This window comes from Lampetra fluviatilis, chromosome 32 (genome assembly GCF_964198595.1).
Source record: "Lampetra fluviatilis chromosome 32, kcLamFluv1.1, whole genome shotgun sequence".
Taxonomy (NCBI): Eukaryota; Metazoa; Chordata; class Hyperoartia; order Petromyzontiformes; family Petromyzontidae; genus Lampetra; species Lampetra fluviatilis.
In genome coordinates this window covers 1,065,713-1,087,644 of record NC_136306.1, presented here as the reverse complement: position 1 = coordinate 1,087,644, position 21,932 = coordinate 1,065,713, and the positions used below count along the sequence as shown (strand labels likewise).

Here is a 21,932-nt window from a genome sequence, read left to right as displayed (position 1 = left end):
CATTAACACTGGACCCCACATTAACACTGGACTCTACATTAACACTGGACCTTACAAAATCTCAAGAGTCTTATTTCGGCTTCCCGAGCCTTCAGCATTAACTCCATGAACATAAAACATTATCGCTCATTGCTAAGAATCAAAAGCCTAAATCTGACTATTTGCCTCAGGCATTAAGGCCAAATATTGTATTTATTATTGTTGTATATTGTTTCTATTTTAGTACGACAGAAATTGTAGTTTCATAATTGACATCTGTGTTGAAGGGGTTTCTATTTCACATATCGGTCTTCTTAGCAATTGGACGTTTTGGCGGTACACCGGTGCGCGGTATTAAAAGAAAGCAAAAAAATGTCCACAATAATTATTCTTGCGCGATTCGCAACCCCGATGTGCGTCAACATCGTTTCTCGTAGACCCTGAGTTTACTTGATTAAACTTGGAATGGGACTGACCCCCCACCTCTGTCCCCCTTCCCTCCCCGAAGAAAATCGATCTGACGCACCCCGTACCGCACAACGCTACGGTCCTACACGTCCGCGCTGGTTGTCTGTCCGAGCCGCCTATCCCGCCATGCACCACTCGCCAGTCGCGGAAGTTGTACACCACCCGTGGTTGGATCAATAACAAATATTTTACGGGAAAAAATCGTTACTCGTGCTGGCGAAGCGGTGGGAAGACGAACGTTACACGAGCGGGCTGAACACGGAGAAGCTGCACGGTCTGTCGCCGTGCAGCAGCACCCAGCCACGATGACGATTGGCTGCTCCGTGTTCCGACGGCAAGGTTTGACTCCTCGTGCCCTAGACTTGGTCGGACGGTTCCTCGATTCATTTCCGGAAGAACAAAAAATGTCTTGGCGGACGTGGTGTCACCACCGCCACGTCCGAATGGTGACAGCAGCTGCTAAATCTAAGGGCAACTTCTGATGGAGGGTCTGCAGCTCGCTCAAGGGCAACAGCGACATCGTCAGACTGCTTGATGAAGAGCGGTGTATTATGCTGGACCGATGTACCGCCAATACGTCACGTGACGACCTTTGGCAGCGCCCTCAACCCCTGCCACCCGGACGCAGGTGCCAATACCCGGGCTGTCCCAGCGGGGACAGGTGACCACCCTACCTGGGAGCGGCGGCCAACGCGCAGGAAGGCGCAGACGGGGTTGAAGGCGCCCGTGCCGCAGGTGTAGAGGTGCGTCTGGTTGTAATGGTGCAGCACGCGGACGTGATTCCCGCAGTCCTTCTGTGCACAGCAGCAATGCAACGTGGAGTCACACACAAGACAGAGGCAAGGAGCCCCCGTGTCGCCTTCACAGACTGTCAGGACAAGTGCTGTTAACGAGCAGCACCTATGAAGGCCGGATCGGCACACGAGGGGGTGGGTGGCCAGCACCACGCCTGGCCACCTTTGTCTCTCCAGGGGCGATGTTTACACATCACACCAGGTATTCATTTGAGGCTGAATCGACCTAGGGGAGGCCCATGACCAGTTCGGATCCTGGTGTTGGCCATGAGCAGGAATTAAACTTGGGTCACTGTGTTCTTCGCGCAGCACGCTAACCACTGCCCCACCACTCCCCAAATATTTCTCATACACAGATTTTGCATTAAATCAAATACATTTTGGTAAAATTGTAGTAATTAAAATCGAAATGGACTGCCATGGGTGAATGCATATTAACTTTTGAAGCACTGCATGCATGCTTGCCAATTAATCATTTAAAGGTGGTTTTGGAATGAAATTTACAAATATGTATCCCACAGAGTATACCCAGTCTAATGTGTGAGATATCATTATACAACTGCATACTCTATTCGTTACGTATCGATGTCCATAGCTTTCGCACTGGAACCTATAATTGGTTTTTTTATGTACTTAAGATTACTGTCTTCCACACAAGTTGAAATTTGAAGTTTTCAGACCGGGCAGGTGATCTGAACGTTTCCGTAACCAATGTTTCCATAGAACCTGGCTTCCAACCTGATGCATCCCTGGCATCATAATATATGCTCAAACATATTCGTGTTGAGAATAGGTTTTCCCCTTTTTTCTGGCAACAAAAGAGGTATTCAGATGTTAAAACACCAAACAGAAATCCTTTACAAGGAATCATGTCTGCATTAACCACAATACTTGTGGTCAGAATGCAAAAAAAAACCTCCTCTGATAATATATGCATTGTCTTTGAAAATGATTGGTCCACACCAGAGACAGCTTTCTTTGGAGCCTCGTCTCAAAAGGTGTTAGACCAGAGGATGCCAAAAGGCGTACAGCACAAAGACAGGCATGATCAGGGTAATGAGAGCTCGGGGTGAGCAGCTACATGACATATTCCTGTTGGTTTGCACACGGATATATTCCAGGATAAGGGTAAACATTTGGCCACGTTGTGGTGTTGCAGAAAGTTTCGGCGGTAGAGACTTTCAAGACAACACAGTTCGTTCAGTGCGTGAGCAAAATGATGCTCACTGCGCTGAGAGAGAAACGAATGGAACCCTCCAGTGTGGTCTGTGGAGGCCTGGAAGATACTGCCAGAACGATCCCACCAGGCACTGCCCGTGGTGGGGGCCGGATAATCAGGCTCCAAATCTGACACACGTGCACACCACTGCTACAGTGTTACATTTGTCTCGGTGTCTCAGGGACCTCCAGGGGGATGGAGTAATTTCCAACGCTCGTTTGAGCATTGATGTACTTCGATGGGCACTTTCTTCAACGGGTTCTGCTTTAGAGTCGGGAGAATATTATTAATAACAGTTTTAAGCAAACTCTGAAATGAAAATCGCACTAACAGGGTATGGCAGGCACCTATTTTGTATTTGTCTCACCAGCGACTAACGATGAGGTACAGCATGGTGTGTGCTTTGCGGGTTATTGTGTGGGCTCTCCGTACCGTCACGTCCTTCCCAGCCAGCTGGCATTCCAGCATCTTCTCATCCGACGCCGGCCAAGAAATCTGAAGCAAAAATAGAATGGGAAAGATACCCGTTGTAGTCTCTTACAAGAAGCCTCCACACGCTGGTAAACATCAGCGACAGTGATGCGAAAATAATGCAAACTGTGAACCCAATGAAACGTGCATTGCTTTTGTTTTTGAAGTTTGTCCAAGTGGGAGAAGTCATTATTTTGGATTTGAAGCCCATTGGAACACGTGATATTAAACATGCAATATTTTATTTTACAATATCTATTTTACCAGTTAATAAGGCCCACTGAGCTACGTAGCTCATCTTCAGAAGCAACCTGGCCACAAATGATAGCTCAACGAAGTGGCTTATCACGTGGACATTCATGGCAGACAAATACTCGAAACGTGCGTTGATTGTAAATGTGGAGGACTGGGAGAAAAATCCCACGCGACCACGGGGAGAGAGACATGCAAAGTCTAAATGCCGAGATAATGTAAATTGAATGAAAAACCAAATATGCAGTTTCATTTATTTTCTGATAGTCAATGATAATGTTGAAATGATCACCCCGATGTACCTGGACACCAATGTTGAGACCAGATTCGAACCCAATACTGCGACGACGCTGGTATAGTCCTGACACGGATCGTAAGGTACCGTGAGCCACGGAGGCTTGCCAGAGCGGTCGAGATGAATACAACCACATCCGCGTTGTACAAAACACACATCAAAGGCTTCTCTTCTCAAAATTTCCCATCATTTTGCTCGTGTCAAAACAACAATCAAATCCTTGATTTAAAGCGGAGTGTAAATAGACTCAGACGGGTGCTTTTCAAGGGCAATAGCAACGCAAATATGAACAGGGTGAATTTACAAAGCGCCACCGTGACATGAAACACCGCGCGCACATAAACTGATTGTGGGTGGAGAAAAATAATCATCTGAGAACGATCGGACACCACGGCATTGGTGACGCCACCTTCGCATGCACTCGGCTGGGGGTGAACGGCACATCGTCAAGCGATCGCACATCCCCAGATAATTAACTTAGTGGTGGTCTGGGCAGCTCAGAGGCCACGCACACCGACCTGGTGCCGTTGCAACTTCTTAGGACTGAATCTAGCCAATCGCCTGTGTTTCCGCACTTGATTTGGCTCAAACATGAGAGCAGTGAGAACGTGTCTAGCTGTCCTCCCATTTCATGACATTTGCACTCTTCGGTCGGGCGGATGGGAAAGTTCTGCCCCCGGTTGTGTAGACCAGAGGTCACTCGAAGAGACCTCGGTTTGTGATTTCTGCATCCGTGGACCATCATCGAGCGCCAGGAGGTTGCAAATCTCAGCAACCGCCATGTTCCTTTCAAAATATATATATACAGTATCAGTGTTTGAACAGCTGATGTGCTGTGCAGATATCAACACCCATGACTGCAGTCAACTACTTAAAAGTTGTTTAATTTTTTTTTTATGTGCCAAAATGTTCCTCTGCCCAACGGGGAAGTTCTCGTCTGTTGGCGGTGCTCACGTAAAAACCTGTTTGTCAAGCTGCGGGAAGGACGTTCTCAATCATCCACTCACGGACGTGGACGCCCGGGTCACTCTAACCCGATGTGTGTTGAACTTCTTTCGCACCGTACGTAGCCAGCCATGTCAATCGGAGGTGTGGGGGAAGGACAAACTAAACACAAAATCAGTTCTCAGGAAATGAGTTTTCAATCTGGATGATTTAAAAGTGCACAGCTCCAGTGGCTTCCTAATATCGGAAGGAAGAGCGTTCCAGACGGCCGCAGGGGCGCATCTGGAATCGCACGATGCGGTTCGATGGCGAGCCAGAAGCTGCTGCTCCTGCGAAGATGACCGGAGTTTGTGTGATGGCGTACACTCCTTGACGAGATCAGCAAGGTATTGTGGTTCATTTGTGGCAAGCACTCTGTGTGTAATGAGTGTGATAGCCCTAAGAGGGAGGGAGGGTGCGGGAATTCTGCTGTGCACTTGTACGATGCGACGGTGCAGCCCTGCATTTGGTTGTGCACCTGAAACGACTTGACCTGGCACGCACTGCACACCATTGTGGGGTTTTAATGGTGAGGAGAAACAAAACTAGTTCCAGTCGTGAACCGAGTGGTATTCTCTCCTATATTTATATAAGACTAATTTAAATGTGAATAATTTAATGGGATTCAGCAGGATTGGATTTACTTGCGGTGACAAATATTATTGCATTGGTACTTCAACATTAAGAGCAAAGCATCAGAATCTTTATTTAAACTGCAAACATCCCATGAGCTATGAAGCTCTTTTTCACAAATGTCCCGTCGAAAGTTACAACAGCAAACAATACAAACACCAATATGAGTGCAAAGTATAGGAACGCTAAGCAAGTCACTAAATATTAATGTACAAGTATAAATTGCATAAGTACATCAATTAATGCCGATATTTCAACACCAAATGTAATCTTGGGCAAGGCAGCAAAACAAAAAGAGTCCCAGACCACACCAAGACAACACACAGTCCCTCGATAAAATTGCACGTTCGCATTGAACTATCGATAGATACATGGAGGGTGGAAAACGTCTATTTATAAACCAGTGAGTGTAATCTGGTGTGGTAAGTGCACTGCACCTTGTACCCAGTTACCCTGGCCACAGCTAACACGCATGGCGGAGTGATATGTTCACTATCACACTTAGCACGCTTGGCACCGTATGGTGCGAAATAATTCAACATAGAGCTGGGCAGTATATGCACAAAGCGTCCACTTGACTCATGCATTTCCCGCTTGCTTACATACTCCAGCTACTTTCAATATTTCCCACCTTCGTGTCATGTATTTATACTTATTTTACAACTCAAAAGAACTACGGTCACCTTAAGAAGTATGTATTTTATAACTAAGCATATTGGGGCGCCGCGGTGGCGAGATGTTAACTACCTCGCCTGGTATGCAGGAGGTCGTGGGTGCTATCCCGACCCTAACGCCAGCATATTTGGAGTTTGCATATCTCTCTCCCCGTGGTCACGTAGATTTTTCTCCGGGTCCTCCGGTTTTACCCTCAACATTTTGAATGAACGTGCGTTTAGAGTATTTGGCTGCTGTAAATTTCAACATGATAAGCCACTTTGTTGAGCTCTCATTTGTGGCCAGGTCGCTTCTGAAAGAAAGAGCTACACAGCTCTGGCAAAACAATATATATTCTTTAAAAGTTTGTAGTATTTGTTTCTGACTTTGCTGCACTGCAGCATTCACAATGCGACGTGTATTTATAAACCTCTCGTTTGCCACATTGAGCGCCGGGCGCGTTGTCTCCCCCATCGGAGACGCCTCTGGTGGCTGCACTCTGCCAGCAGCGGCTTTGATTTCACGTTCCCTGAAACGCCGAGCACAATCACCACGCATGACAGCCCTCTTGGGGCCAATCGGCTATTATTAAGGCCATGACATATGTCAACGGGCAGCCAATTAGTGGCACGTTGACAGGACCTTGGGTGCCATTTTCTCTGCCATGTTTAACAAGCCGACCCAAACAGGGCTTATCGTGGGATGCTATTTAAAATGTGTATGCTGGATTTGTAACACTACGGTTTATATATAACGTTCAACGAAAATATCCCCGTGAGGGCATTCATCACCAACGTGTCATGTCTTCCTCTCTTGCCGCTTGTAAAATATGTTTTATAATTAACCCTATTTTTAAAATTACACGGGTTGCTGTAATTGCAAAAAAACAAAGCAATGCATAACCAGTAAGAGAGAACAACAACTTGACATCATGGAAGAGGACAGGATACCCACCCACACTTTACCCCACCACACAATACCCTTCCAATCGACGAACTATGCGATGTCCCCATTTAAACGGCTCAGTGGGTAGAGGCGGGGGGGGGGGGTTAAGAAACTTGCTTTTCGCCAAAGAGTGCGTAGAGAGACACATCTAATTTTGCCACGAGTATTCAAGAGGTTGGGCAGAAATTGCGGTTTCACGCCTGGATATGATGCCTCCTCGTTCGATCGCCCAATCAGCAGGTTTGTGCACCCACCTTCGTGTGTCCACGTGTGATGTTGTCAAGGGCCAGGGAGTACAGGACATCCTGGCCACCCACAAACAAGCGGCCCCGTTCCTCATCCAGCAGTAGAGTACGGTGGTCACTTGAGTTGAGGTCACGCAGGGTCACAGAGCTGTTGGAGGCCTGCAAGTCTGGGTCGGGGCGGGGTGGAGCAAACAAGAGGTGTGGGGGGAACGTTATACATCGGCGGCTCGATAAAAGCAAGCAGCTTGACCGCCACGTAGATGTGCGTGTTGAACTTCGTTCGCACCGTACTTAGCCAACTGCGCGTATTTGGAGGTGCAAAAAAAATACGCAATCGGAGGTGCAGCATTACGAATACAGAACACAGGTGGGGTCAATTGATACTGCACAGATAATTATATTGCGGATCGCGAAACACAACAAAGGGATGGGTTTTTGTTTGAACATGTTGGGGATTTACTGAGTTTGAAGCCCAATGTCAGACCTATTTTTCAGATGTCTTTTTAACTATAACTTACACTTTCAGTGATTACAAACTATAACTTACACTCCGTAATAACTGAACGTGTTTTTCCTGCTGACAAAAGTGACGTCGCACGATGCCGTTTGAGACCACGTGGCCGGGGGTGGAGTGGCGCACGTGTTGTGACGTCATGTGTTGACTGGCATAAACACATTCCTGCGAAGGGAGCTCGTAGGAACGTTGGGTTGCTCGGTCAATGGCCAGGGTCAACGGCGGCGTGGTGTATTCCGCAAATATGCCCGACTATGAGGGCGGGCACAAGCCGGCGTGAGTAGGTTAAACGTTGAGTTTTATAAGGGCACCACGGGGTGCCCAACCCCTCCCACACCCTACCCAGCCCCACCCAGGCCCTCCCCACCCTCCCCACCCAGCCCCTCCCCACCCTCCCCTCCCCACCCAGCCCCTCCCCACCCTCCCCACCCAGCCCCTCCCTGCACGACGGACGGACGGACACAATAATCCCCTGTGGGCTAGTGGAACCAGTGGGTTCCTACCAGTATTACCACCCCACACTATTGAGCATTGCACGCACTGAATTGTCAATTGCCAGTGACGCAAAGATGGCATGTGAAGTAAGTATTTTTACAAATTCATTCTCTTTTACTTAACATTACGTTGGTGTGTGGATGAGTTGTTGTTATCCCCCCCCCCAAACACCCCAGCGAGCAAGCTCAGCCATGCACGGAGAATTGTGTGACATTCGTGACCCTCGCCTTGCATTCCCACGTCATTCCTAAAAAAACGCCCGAAATTCTCTCTTCCAAAGAGCATCATTACATCAGCGCCACGTTTGGGCTGCGGGGGCAGCAGGAGGGGCTGGGGCACATCCTCCCAGCTGCGCATGCACGGCGCATTCCCGCTGGCGGGGAGTGACAGGTAAATGGAGACGCGGGGCCGCACTCAGACGCGCGCAGGTGGCAGTGTCGCCAGACGGTGAACGCACCGCCAGGTAACACAGCGCGTGCGTGTGTCTGTGTGTGTCTGTGCGTGTGTGTGTCTGTGCGTGTGTCTGTGCGTGTGTGTGTCTGTGTGTGTGCCTGTGTGTGTCTGTGTGTGTATGTGCGTGTGTCTGTGTGTGTGTCTCTGTGTGTGTCCGTGTGTGTGTGTCTGTGTGTGTGTGTCTGTGTGTGTGTCTGTGTGTGTGTTAGGCTGGCCTGCCTACGATCCATCCTGGGTTTAACCAGGCTGGATTGTGTGATGAGCTCACAAATCCTTGAAAGATCTGGGCAAAGTCCCATCGGTGAGCTCCTCCGGCAGGCAAGGCTGCGTTGGCTGGGTCATGTAGCCCGCATGCCCAGCCACCGCATGCCTAAACAGCTTTTGTTCGGCCGGATCGAGGGGGCTAAACGGACGCGGCACGAGCTAGACAAGAGATGGAGTGATGTGGTACAAGAGGACGTGGAGCTGAGTGGACTTGCCGATGACTGGTACCAGCGGTGTCAAGATCGGCCTCTGTGGAGGAGGCTCGTGAAGGACGCTACTGGGCAATTGGAGGCAGTCGCCCTCCAACAACAACGGAGGGCGGAGGAGCGACGCTCACAACAACGAGCGGAGCGCCGGGTGGCTAATGCACAGCAAGTTGGTACAGTAGGGGGCACAGGTGGTGCATCAGCCAGTCATCTCGGTCAGTCGACCCGTGGCACCTGCTGGGTCTGCCCCTTGACCTCCTGCCAGCGGGCGTTCGACACTTCACGTGGCCTCAAGGTGCACATGGCCTGGCACAAGAGTCGTGGTGACGTCACCGCCACTTAGTGGCGAATGGCGGTTGTTGTTGTGTGTCTTAGTGGCGAATGGCGGTTGTTGTTGTTGTGTGTCTTAGTGGCGAATGGCGGTTGTTGTGTGTCTTAGTGGCGAATGGCGGTTGTTGTTGTTGTGTGTCTTAGTGGCGAATGGCGGTTGTTGTTGTTGTGTGTCTTAGTGGCGAATGGCGGTTGTTGTTGTGTGTCTGTGTGTGTGTGAACCCCTCCTCCAGTCCCTGCAGGGAGCGGTGGCGTAATGGTGAGCGCTCAGTGTCGCTGCAAACCCGGCGACCCGAGTTCGATTCCCGCTCACGGCCAACACCAGTGACGATTATTTGGTCCTGGGCCTCCGCTAGGTCGACTCAGCCTCAAATGGAACGACGGGGCGTGGTTCTGGCCACCCATCCCCTCGTGTGCCACAGTGGCGGCCCTCATAGGTGCTACTCGCTAACAGCACTTGCCCCAAACAATCTGTTAAGGCTACACGGGGGATCTTTGTCTTTGTGTGAACCCCTAGCGCAGCCCGGAGCGTTCTCTCTCTACCCCCCCCCCCCCTGGGAATCGCGGGGTACACTTACACGCATGGCGAGCCGCGGGGATTAGCGGCGCGGCTAAATAAACAAAAAGGGATTTAAAAAACGGAGGGGGGTAACTTCCCAAAAGGGGCAAACAATTTGGGATGGGTAATTAGCTTCCAAGCTCACTCCAGTGTGAGGGTGTTTGAAATGTTTCTAAACTGAACGTGAAAAGACGATCCCAGCGGTGTACGAACGTCGAGCATGTTTAAAATAAAAACTAGAAATGGTTCGGAGATTGTCGTGATTTTAAGAGACGAGCAGATATCCACGACCTTTAATAGCGTATCGCTCGCTGCTGGGACGAAGGCCCTCGCTGCGAGGCGTGGGGTCGTTTGACTTTGCTTCACCGACGCCGATCAGCGCGGGTTGGAGAACGGGTGGCCCAGGACCGGCTCAGATGTCCCTTTGGCAGTGGCCGGGAATTGGCCGCGCTGTGCGCAAACCACTGCGCCTACACCGCCGCATTAATAATATGAACAATGAATAAAATAACCCCCCATGAGAACATACTGCAATAAAGCAATGGTATTGTCGTTTCCACGATACCGTTAGAAATATGCTTATATGTGAGTACTAAACAAATCAACAACATTCCAACTTTATTGATTCATTTCCTAAATCGTATGGCCGTTATCTCTGTTTAAGATATATACAGTATTTTAAAGTAGAGTTGAGGTATTTTATTTTTTATTACCAAATATATATTTTGTACTTTCCAATGTAATAATCCAATTTAATACCAGCCGTAATACCAGTTGACGTCTCACCTTGTATCCTCTCCCTTATCCATGACCACACGCTTCAGAGCCTCAATTATCCTTCAGTGTTCCTCAATTATTTCGCTACCCCCACAATGTGGTGAGAGAAGGGAAGGGGAGCCATTTGTAAATCCGAGACCAACCACAAGATAATAACATTCATTATAATTTATTCTGTACTGCAAGCCTGCAAAATTGGTTCTGAACACATCTGTTCCATGCGAATGCTTCAAATGTTATATTTTACTCGTGCTTTATTTAAAATAACACAACTTAATGTTTACAAACTACTTCGGCACCATGGGTGGCTATGAGATGTTAATTACCTCGCCTGGTATGCAGGAGGTTGTGTGTTCGATCCCGACCCTGACGCCTGCTGTATATTGGGAGTTTGCATGTATCACTCCCCGTGGTCGTGAGGATTTTGCTTTCTGTCTTTCGGGTTTCCCCTCCACATTTAGCATCAACAACACGCGTTCAGAGTATTTGGCTGCTTTACATTTCCACATGATAAGCCACTTCGTTGAGCTCTCATTTGTGGCCAGGTCGCTTCTGAAAAGAGCTACATAGTTCAGTGGGCCTTGCCTGGTTAAAAAAAACATTGCTTTGTTTTCAGTTTAGTTTTACTTCATGCGCGAGAACAATCGTGCAGGCTTAGCTCTCCCGGCATTGCTCCTCCGGCATTGCTCCTCCGTGCGCTGGCGCCGTCCACCGATTGGCCTGCTGCCTGCGCGAGAGCCCCCCCAACGAGGGGGACGCGGGCGGCCCGCGCGGCTCCTCGTCCACCGCCCCAGCACCCAGAACCAGTTCGACCGCCCGCGAAAAACTCAACACTGGTCACGTGACCTGGAACTTTTACATTGGCGGTTCGGATTTGTGTTTGTCATATGCATCATGAAAACAAGACCTCACGGTACAACAGGATTCCCACCCCCTTTGTGTGTTGCAGCGCTGTGGTGTGTTTACCTGCGGTGTGTTTACCTGTGCCGCACTGAACTGCCTTCACATCGTTTGAGCACGGCCCACGTTTTTTGGTAAAGTATTTTTTTGTTATTATATCCTCGTTTTGCACGCACCAAACAGCTCTTCCGAACAGAGGCAGTGAGTGCAAATCGTGGCATTCCGAAAATAAAACTCGCCTTTGAAAAGAGGCGTTATGTTCGCCCGATTAGTGATGACAGAGTCACACGTTCACCAGAAAGTATATGGTGCAAAACTTGGAATGTGTCCAAAACAAAATAAGCCTCGTAAATTGGTTTATACGGCAATTACAACAACGTGCATTACGTGAAATCATGAGTCACCATCAGCCAACTGGTCTATACAAATAACAAGGTGACCATCTACTCAGACCATTGATGCTTGAACAAGTCTAAACTAAACTCTCCATATATTTTGTTTTACCAGGTAAGGCCCACTGAGCTGCATAGCTCTTTTTCAGAAGCGACCTCGCTATCACAAATGAGAGCTCAACGAAGTGGTTTATGATGCGGAAATGTATAGCAGCCAATTACTTTAAATGCACGTTGAAAAACCGGCGGACCCAGAGAAAAATCCACGCGACCACGGAGAGAGACACGCAAACTCCAAATATACAGCAGGCATCAAGGTCGGTATAGAACCCACGTCCTCCCGTATACCAGATGAGGTAGTTAACATCTCGCCACCGTGGCATTTTTCCAGCCTACCTAGGTGCCAGGTGACTTACATGCTGCTAAAATAGTGCTGAAACTCAGTGAACCTTGGATAAGCAAAACATTATCAATATTATTTACCTACTTTCACGTCTTAAATTGCACATACAAACATATCCCAAAGCGTTATATGCAAATATATCTATGAATTATGGATGTTACTTACTCACGATATACAATTTCACATTTTGTCAGACAGAATTCTCCCATAACAATTATAAATGACCCAGCATATATGCAATTCGCAAGTCAAACGAATGGATTTAGGCTCCTAGAAAGTAAAGCGCAGTGCAACGCACAACTACTCGGACCTTTAATCTTGAATAGCGTATTGTGCAATGTCTGTAGAGAAACTTCCGGGGGTAGATTTCCAGATGGCTGCAGTATTGTTCACTTGCAGGCAAACTTCCATTGTGTAGTCATTGCGTCTGTACTGAGGAGCCAGTAGTTAAATGTGAGAGTATCCTCTTACCACTCCTGGTTGCTGCATTGTTATCATTTACATACAATGCAAGCGAAGCAGTCCCCTTCAGGATGTCATCTGTGACTAACCGAATATGATTACACTATGTAACACAATCTTTGTTCCTGGGTATTAAGTGTTATTTCGTAATTGCGTATGCCTAAAAAGTATAGGAAATGGCTATTATTCCCCACAAACTTTGCGTTTGTAACCAGGACAGTGATATTTTGAAATGTATCTATTTTCAATGATGAAATGGCCGAAATTGTGTCTTTTCGTTCACATAAAGTCAGAAAAAAACATGTGAATCAAAATTAACATGTATTTATACTAAAGTAATAAAAAATTACTACAAAAGATTTAGAAGTGGGTAGTTTTTCGAGATTCACGATTATACTGTAAATCACTTTCACGAATCAGACCCCAAATGTAGTCTCCCATCATGTTCTCATTATGCTGTCCTTGGTAGTGGCGTTCAAAGTCCAGTATACCCTGGTGGAAGCGCTCGCCTTGTTCCTCCGAGTATGCTCCCATGTTCTTGAATTTACCAAGATGAGCATCAAGGATATGGACTTTGAGGGACATCCTACAGCCCATTGTACCGTAGTTCTTCACCGGAGTCTCAACCAGCTCCACGTAGTTTTCGACCTTGTGATTGCCCAGGAAGCCACGTACCACTGCGACAAAGCTGTTCCAAGCCGCTTTCTCCTCACTAGTGAGCTTCTTGGGGAATTCATTGCACTCCATGATCTTCTTTATCTGTGGTCTGACGAAGACACCGGCTTTGACCTTTGCCTCAGACAGCTTAGGGAAGAAGTCTTGAAGGTACTTGAAGGCGGCCGACTCCTTATCTACAGCTCTGACAAATTGTTTCATAAGGCCCAATTTGATGTGCAGTGGTGGCATCAGCCACCAGTGGCTCCCACTTGACAATGTTCCTTCCCACAGAGTCCGCTGTGGCCAGTCCCGACTGTGGAAGTGCGCCTTGGTGTCTAAATCTTTTGTAGTATTTTTTTTATTACGTTAGCATAAATACATGTTAATATTGATTCATATGTTGTTTTTATCTGACTTTATGTGAACGAAAAACATTGTTACACAGTGTAATCAGAAGGCATGCCCACAGGCAACAGTTCATCCACACGATTCAATTTAAAACCACGTGCTGCTGAAACATGGCTTTCGTTATTTTAATAAATCACCTGCTTAATATGTGTCAAGTTTGTGTAACGAGGTGAGAACTCGACAGACCAGGTTCGCGTCACTTGCAAGCGTGACCTGGGCCAGCACGGTTACAAGACGAAAACAAATCGGATTAAGTAATCAGCACGTTACAAATTACAAAAACGTTCCAGATGAGGCGTGACATTTGTGCCAAATGCAATAAGGTAATGTATTTTAAAGTTCACGAGAGATTTAATTTGAGTCACAGTGGCCAATGAGGGGGGCACTGTGTTCTCTGGGTTAGACCCGCCAATCTGTAATCCATCTGATGGGGCATTGACCCCCTCGGCATCAATTTTCAAGGAACAATGCCTTTTTTGTGGCGAGCTGTCAAAAAAACATGCCGCTCTCTCCAGGCTAACTAATCCTTAAAACATCTGCGGACGGAGCAATTCCACAGTGACCCCCCCCCGCCCCCCCCCCCCGCGACTCTGCTCGCGCGGTATTTCGCTGCTGTCAAACGCGGTTAGTCACTTGGGTGGTGATCACGGGGCCCAGTGTCACAATCGCACGCATCGCACACTCCCCCCCCCCCCTCCGTGTCTGCCCCTGTGGCCCACAACGCAACCGCTGCAACGCCACACGTGGCTCGTTTTGCTGAGTGCTGAGGGATGAGGCGTCACCCCCCCCCCCGCCTCTTAGCCGGTCGCAGTCACATTTATTTCGTGCGTATGCTGAACTTCTCTCGCACCGTACGTAGCCAACCGTGCTAATCGGAGGTGCGGGGGTAGGGGAACAATTTCGATGGTGACCTAAGGACCATAATGCATTTTTTAGGGAGCTCCTGATGTTTGTTTGCAAAATGCACACACACGCGTGTGTGTGTGTGCTGTTTACAATTTGAGACATTTAGCCACGGTAAAAAACGTGATTGATTTTTTTTTTCATAATTCATTGGGAAAAGGTGTTGCTGGCAATATTCCTGCTTGGATACATGGCTGGCACGTGGTCACGTGCGCGTGCCCGGCGGGGACGTCACCGCGCACATCTACGTGATGACGTCACTCGCAGTCCCCACATCCACCCTCCACCCTGGACGTGTATCCCGCGGAAATATGTGGGATACGCTGTCATATCTTATACTACACCAAAACAAGTTTTCCTTGCTGGCTGGCTCACGCCCTTCCTTTTCTACCGAGCCAATGACTTCTCTTCCTAAAGTATCTTCAATCCCGCCCGAGTGTCAATCGTTTCACTTAGAAACACGCGTTTGTAGTATTTGGCTGTTATAAATTTCCACACAATAAGCCACTTCTTTGAGGTATGATTCGTGGCCGGGCCGCTTCTGAAAAAAAAAATATATATAGCTCAGTGGGACTTACCTGGTAACATAAAATAAAATATTTAATTGTTTTAGTTTAGTCTATTATTCCCCTGCAATCGTTCTGTTTTATTCACTGTCCCTCTTAATGTGCATGCCCTCCCCCGTGTGTGCATTGCCCTGCGATGCGGTCGCATTTAGACATTTCTTATGAACCCTATTTTAATTGTGAAATGTAAACCTATGCCAAAACATTGCGTTATTTTTCTCCACCGCTTTGTAAAGCTACACACCACGTTCACGATTCATGCATGTGCAGAGGAAAGGCGAGGAGACGGCTATGGGGAGGCAGCACAGCATCAGGCCTCAATGACAATCTCAGCACGAAGGAGGAAGAGAGAGAGAATAACCGCGTGGAATTATTCTTTGCAGACTTTACGTAATTATATATACGATCATTATTTAATACATCCAACCTCTCGTCTATGAATTCTGTAACGCGCAAAGGCCACAAAGGCGCAAGCTGTCCGGCACTATTTCTGTTTTCCAAGGCTCCCCAAAGATTTTCAAAGAATCCGTCGGTCAGATGCTTAATTTATAACCAAGTGAGAGCCCGTGGCAAAAACTGATCTTTTTCGCGTGAATAAGAAAACACAAGATGATGGAGGATGTATAAAAGGGACTGATTAATATTTATATCTATTTTTTTAGGATGCAGCATACGAATTCATATATTATGCACAAATACAACAATCAGAATCAGAATATTTATCTATACTGCAGGAGGAATCCGATGAGCTCTAAAGATCTTTTTCACAGATGTCCAGTAGGGGCATGGGGTAAGAACGTTACAACGACAAACAGCACAAACACACGATAGTAGTGCAAAGGACAAGAAAGGTAAAAAATCACCCAAACACAAACGAATACAACACGAAACCATCCCCATCCTACCAGGCAAAGCCCACTGAGTTATTGACTTATTTTTGAGAAGCAACCTAGCCACAAATGACAGACGCTCAACAAAGTGGCCCATCATTTGGACATTCATAGCAAAATCATCTAAACAATCTCAATGCACGTTTTATTTATTCTCAACTGCAATGAAGTGGAGGGGGTGTCACGAGAAAGTATGAGATTAGCAGAGTTGTCCTGGGATCATCCACCGTCTTAGAAAGTGACCCGCGGCCTGCGCAGTGTTTGGGCGTTGAACCCCGGCTGGTCTGCACTTGAGCGCGACGCGCCTCGCCGCCGAGCACTGCAGGCGACTGCAAGCGACTCACTGGAGTCCTGGCTGTCTGTCAGCTGCTGACGCTACAAATCCCCGTTTATCTGCAAAAGATCAAAGTCGCTGCAAATCTCATTATCAGCGGATCCCTCTCACGTTATCTCCACGAGTGAGAGAAATGAGATGAAATTGAAAGCCCCTTTCGATCCACGGCTTTGAAAAGGGCCACCCCCGTGCTTTTGCTGGTCATGGGACACTTGCGAGACCGTAGCTCGCGCTCACGCTGAGACACGCCACCCATGCTGCGTTTCCGCGACGATTTTAGACACAAGGCCCCAGCCAATGGGCTGGCGGTGGCTCCTGTCTGGGCCCCAATCCCTCATTTGTCCCCTCTTCCTCCTCAACTGGGGTGGTTGGGGATTAACAGATGATTTCGTTATCTTCGGGGCTGGAAATAGGAAGGAATTACTGGGGGAACTCATTGCTCCCTCCCCACCCCGCCCTAGATCTCGATCATGCCAACTGGACCTAAGAGCATTGACGAATAACTTAATTTTTTTCAGCCGGTTTTAGTAGCCACATTAATTTAAAGTAATAACGCAATTCCACACCCGTGAGGTATCGAGCATTAAATATTGCATGTCCAACATTTCTCTTCAATTTTGCCCTATGCAAGATGAGTTCAAAGGTGTGACTGTCAACGTTATTTTGGTAATAATTCAGGATCAACATCGTACACAAAGGCTAACAAATTAATGAATGCGTGGATGTGGAACTTTTTTCGCACCGTACGTAGCCAACCGTGCTAACCGGAGGTGATTAATGAGGCATCAATCATGATAATTAATTCTCAGAACGCTGTAGAATTTGTAAACGCGCAGTTTGCGCACAGAGGCCACGGGGGGAAACCCACGGACAAGCAGGTTAGGAAGGCAGAACCAGAACCAGCACCTCCAATGCCGAAACTACAAACTCTGTGCTGCTATATCGGGATGTGTGTCCCACCGTGCATTCGCTCTGTGTAATCAAGGGGGAGCCGTTGAGATTGGTCACGAAACACCGGCGGCGCCACGGAGGATCACAGAGGAGGCCCTTGCATCACCCTGCTGCACCTGGTAGACGGGACGAGTGAGACCTCCGACTGCAAATGCCGTCCTGGGTGACGATGCTTGGGTTGGGAGAAGCCAGTTGGTTTCACGTTCATAGTAAACAGGGCGCGTTGCAGTGTTACTACGCGTTATTTACCGTCTAGAAGCGTCTCGCACTTACGACAAACATTACGGTGTGATAGGCAGTGCCGGATTATCCTCGTAGCAAAAGTAGATTGCGCTAGGGCCCCGCACTTTCAAGGGCCCCGCGCTAAATGCTTCCAAGCTATCAATTCCGGTTCAGTGATTCTGCACTTGCTCTATAACTATAGTACTACACTGCCTTCAACTTTTATGAACGACTGGGTGTTTAAGATTAGCGATTTGTCGTATTATCCGGCTGTATAGCAAATGAAAAAATACAACTACTTTACTATGCAAGTAAAATATTTGTGTTTTAATATTTGTGTTTTATTATATTTAGGGCCCCTTTATAACATATGCTACAGGCCCCACACTAGCTTAATCCAGCACTGTGGATAGGCATTATGGTAGGTCGGAAGAGGCTCTGGCCGTGTGTGTGAGACACTGGGGGACCTCAATTGACGCACACCGAGGATATCGGTTCACTCCTCAGCCCCCGGAACAATTTTTGTGGTTTATTTTTCTAGTTTAAAACAACGTTGTTCGAAGTATGACATGTTATTCAATGCGGGTGGAGTGGTGGTGCAGTGGTTGGCACGCTGCTATGAAGCCAACAACCCGAGTTCAATTCCTGACCGTGGCTCACCAACACCCGTGGCGAGTGACGTGAAATGGTCCTGGGCCCCCATCCTTTATCAACCCACACTGACCAGCGAGGTGAAGTATGGTCAAATAACCACCATTATCGTTATGATGTGGAGATGCTTTCATCCAGCCGGAGATGTGCAAAGGACCGGGCATTATTCGTTTTGTTCATGAGTATTGTTCCAAACATTATTAAAGGATTCTTTTTCAATTGTACAAAAATAATGCACGTTGTAATACGAGTAGGGAATTGAACTTATGTTTCGCATGTCAAGGGAAAGCCATCTGGTGTCCCACAGGCAGTCAGCCCCCCACCTGTGAAGCATCGTTGCCACCACACCGCAATCATGACATGGCAGGAGTGTAAGAGGCACGCCGGTCGATATTTTATTTAACACGGGGCCTGCATTCATCATCAGTCCCAGGTGGGGTGGTAAACCGAGGATTATTGTATTCATCATCAGGCCGGAGTGTACACGTCGCACATCGTACGCGTGTGTCCGTGCACGTGTGTCCGTGCCCGTGTGTCCGTGCGTTGTGGGGAGCGGTAGTATAGCGGTTAGCGCGCTGCGCTATGAACCTGGCGACCAGGGTTCGATTCCCGCTCAGGGCTAACACCAGTGACGATTATCTGAACCGGTCCTGAGCCTCCCCTAGGTCGACTCAGCCTCAAATGAGTACATGGTGTGATGTGCAAACATCGCCGCTAGGGAGACAAAGGCGGCCGTGCGTGGTGTTGGCCACCCACCCCCTCGTGTGCCGTGCCGGCCTTTATAGGTGCTCGCTAACAGCACTTGCCCCTACAGTGTCAAGGCTATACGGGGGATCTTTGTTGTCCGTGTGTGTGTGTCCGTGTGTGTGTCCGTGTGTGTGTCCGTGTGTGTGTCCGTGTGTGTGTCCGTGTGTGTGTCCGTGTGTGTGTCCGTGTGTGTGTCCGTGTGTGTGTCCGTGTGTGTGTCCGTGTGTGTGTCCGTGTGTGTGTCCGTGTGTGTGTCCGTGTGTGTGTCCGTGTGTGTGTCCGTGTGTGTGTCCGTGTGTGTGTCCGTGTGTGTGTCCGTCCGTGTGTGTGTCCGTCCGTGTGTGTGTCGTGCGCATTATTCATGACGGCAAAGCGGCGCGCAACCACGAGAGCTCACATTCTCAATCGTATCGAGCAGCTCAGAGCCAAGCAGTGTGCAGCAAACGGTTCAGGTTGAGGTGAGGGTGAAGGCGGGGGGTGTTAGGGCTGGAGGACAGAGAGGTGAGGGGGGGTGGGGACCTTGTTAGGGTGAGAGGGGAGGGAAGTCTGCACCGAGGTTCACGTCTAATTGCCCGACAAGTTCGAGCACGATGGGGCAACGTCAGAATGGACCGAGCCTCTTCTATTGCTGCCACTACCGGTGCGGCGAGCGACGGTTTTAGTGCAGTAGACAGGACGGAAATGTCCACGGCTGTTGTCGTCGATTTCACGAATCTCACGCGGCTGGCCGTGACGCATGGACTTGCGGTCTCTTCTACAAAGTAATGCATCCTACCTGGTCACAGAACCTACAACGTTACTCAAAACGAATTGACTACTCCTGAATTCGGCCGCCCGGGTTCGATTCCTAGCCATGCCACCTCCCCCACATATTTATAAACAAAATAGAGCTTTATAGCTCATCGGATTCGTCCAGCAGCAATACATATTCTGATTCTGACCCCGCTTTTTGAACCCGCGCTAACTAGCGTAGCGAAGTACGGACAAACAACCCTCATCACCGGCGTGGCCTGGTGAAGCTTTCATTCAGCGGTGGATTTACAAATGCCTCTGATTAATATTTACATGCACAATATATATTATTCTCTGCCGCAAAGTTTAACACAAACGCAAAACATCCAGTTGATTTTAATTCAGCCTAACAATGTTTGTTGTTCGTGCCATTAAAAAACGGTATCTGTACTACCGTGAGAATTGGGTGGTGCTTATTATACTTGGGGGCTGAGAGCCGATGGCTGAGACCATCGGTACCGAGTTTAATCACCATTGGGGGAATGAGGGACGCGACGGTGGTGAGATGTTAACTACCTCGCCTGGTATACAGGAGGTCGTGGGTTCGATCCTGACCCTGACGCCTGCTGTATATTTGGAGTTTGCATGTTCTCCCTGTGGTCGAGTGGATTGTTCTCCGGATCCTCCGGTTTTTCCCTAAAAATTTAAAATCAACATGTGCTTAGAGTAATTTGGCTGCTATAAATCCACGTGATGATAAGCCACCTAGTTAGGCTATTATTTGTGATAGCCAGGTCGCTACTTCTAAAAAACACAGCTCAGTGTGCCTTACCTAGTCAAATACAATATATAGTTTAAATAGTTTAGTTTTAAATAAATTGGCAGTTAACCTCTCAACAGCGGAGTGCACCAACAGAGTGGCACCTGGTTGGCCTCTTGTGTTTTTCTCCTACTGTATTTATTTTTAGAGAGCATGAAAAAAAAGGATGATCACATCACCACGCTGATTTTGTTTCTTCTTCTTCTGTGGTTTACATCACTCGCCACCACAAACGTATAATTATAAACACATTCCAGAAAAAATCACATCTTTGAAACCCTGCAAATTGACTAAACCGTGTCTGGGAATGTGTCGCGTGGAGAACGACGCAGCGGGCAGAGCTGAAAAAAACATTCAGGAGTGCTGGAAATCACCGATGTCTGCTACTCGGCGGTTGCTTGCAAAACCCCAGCTGCTGGTCGTGTCACTGATTGGATTGAGAAAGACCCCAGGGAAAGGGGCTGCGAGGTAAAATATGCATCACGCCTCTCATCCACCGCAACGCGTCTCTCACGAACACCACCAACAACAACAACGACAACGGCGGCAGTGGCGGCCCTGACTGTCATCTTTAAAAGTAGGCACGCTTGTGTTTCTACCGTCACTTACGTAAAATACCTCGAACGGTATTTGTAAACATTCCTCACCGTCATTAACGTCACTTAAATTCACATCATATTCATAGCTAATGGCTGAATCAACTGCTACGTGGATGGCTTAACTGGCATTACAAGCGTACGATAGGCATGGAACACACACGCATGGCGTTCGCCACAATGTGCTTTACTCTTACCATTCTCTATCACTCGCTTCACATCTACGCACGTCCGCTGAACTTCTTTCGCACGCCGTACGTAGCCAACCGCGCTCAGCGGAGGTGTGGGATTATACAGTGAGGGAAAAACGTATTTGATCCCCTGCTGATTTTGTACGTTTGCCCACTGACAAAGAAATGATCAGTCTATAATTTTAATGGTAGGTTTATTTGAACAGTGAGAGACAGAATAACAACAACAAAAATCCAGAAAAACGCATGTCAAAAATGTTATAAATTGATTTGCATTTTAATGAGGGAAATAAGTATTTGACCCCCTCTCAATCAGAAAGATTGCTGGCTCCCAGGTGTCTTTTATACAGGTAACGAGCAGAGATTAGGAGCACACTCTTAAAGGGAGTGCTCCTAATCTCAGCTTGTTACCTGTATAAAAAGGCACCTGTTCACAGAAGCAATCAATCAATCAGATTCCAAACTCTCCACCATGGCCAAGACCAAAGAGCTCTCTAAGGACGTTGGAGATAATCCACGCACCTCCGATTAGCGCGGTTGACTACGTACGGTGCAAAAGACGTTCAACGT

The 21,932-nt window shown here is 48.0% G+C and overlaps 1 protein-coding gene across 7 annotated transcripts in view; it reads right to left on the bottom strand.

The window, feature by feature from the left end:
• Positions 1–21,932, bottom strand: part of LOC144943612 (semaphorin-3A-like) — a 163,023-nt gene that overhangs the window by 35,553 nt on the left and 105,538 nt on the right. For all 7 annotated transcript variants that reach the window (XM_078871223.1, XM_078871229.1, XM_078871228.1 and 4 more), the window contains 3 exons: positions 6,949–7,106; positions 2,893–2,955; positions 1,122–1,241 (listed from right to left, as the gene is read on the bottom strand). In XM_078871223.1, coding sequence (XP_078727349.1) covers positions 1,122–1,241; positions 2,893–2,955; positions 6,949–7,106 — 341 coding nt within the window. The remainder of the gene's footprint in view (positions 1–1,121; positions 1,242–2,892; positions 2,956–6,948; positions 7,107–21,932) is intronic.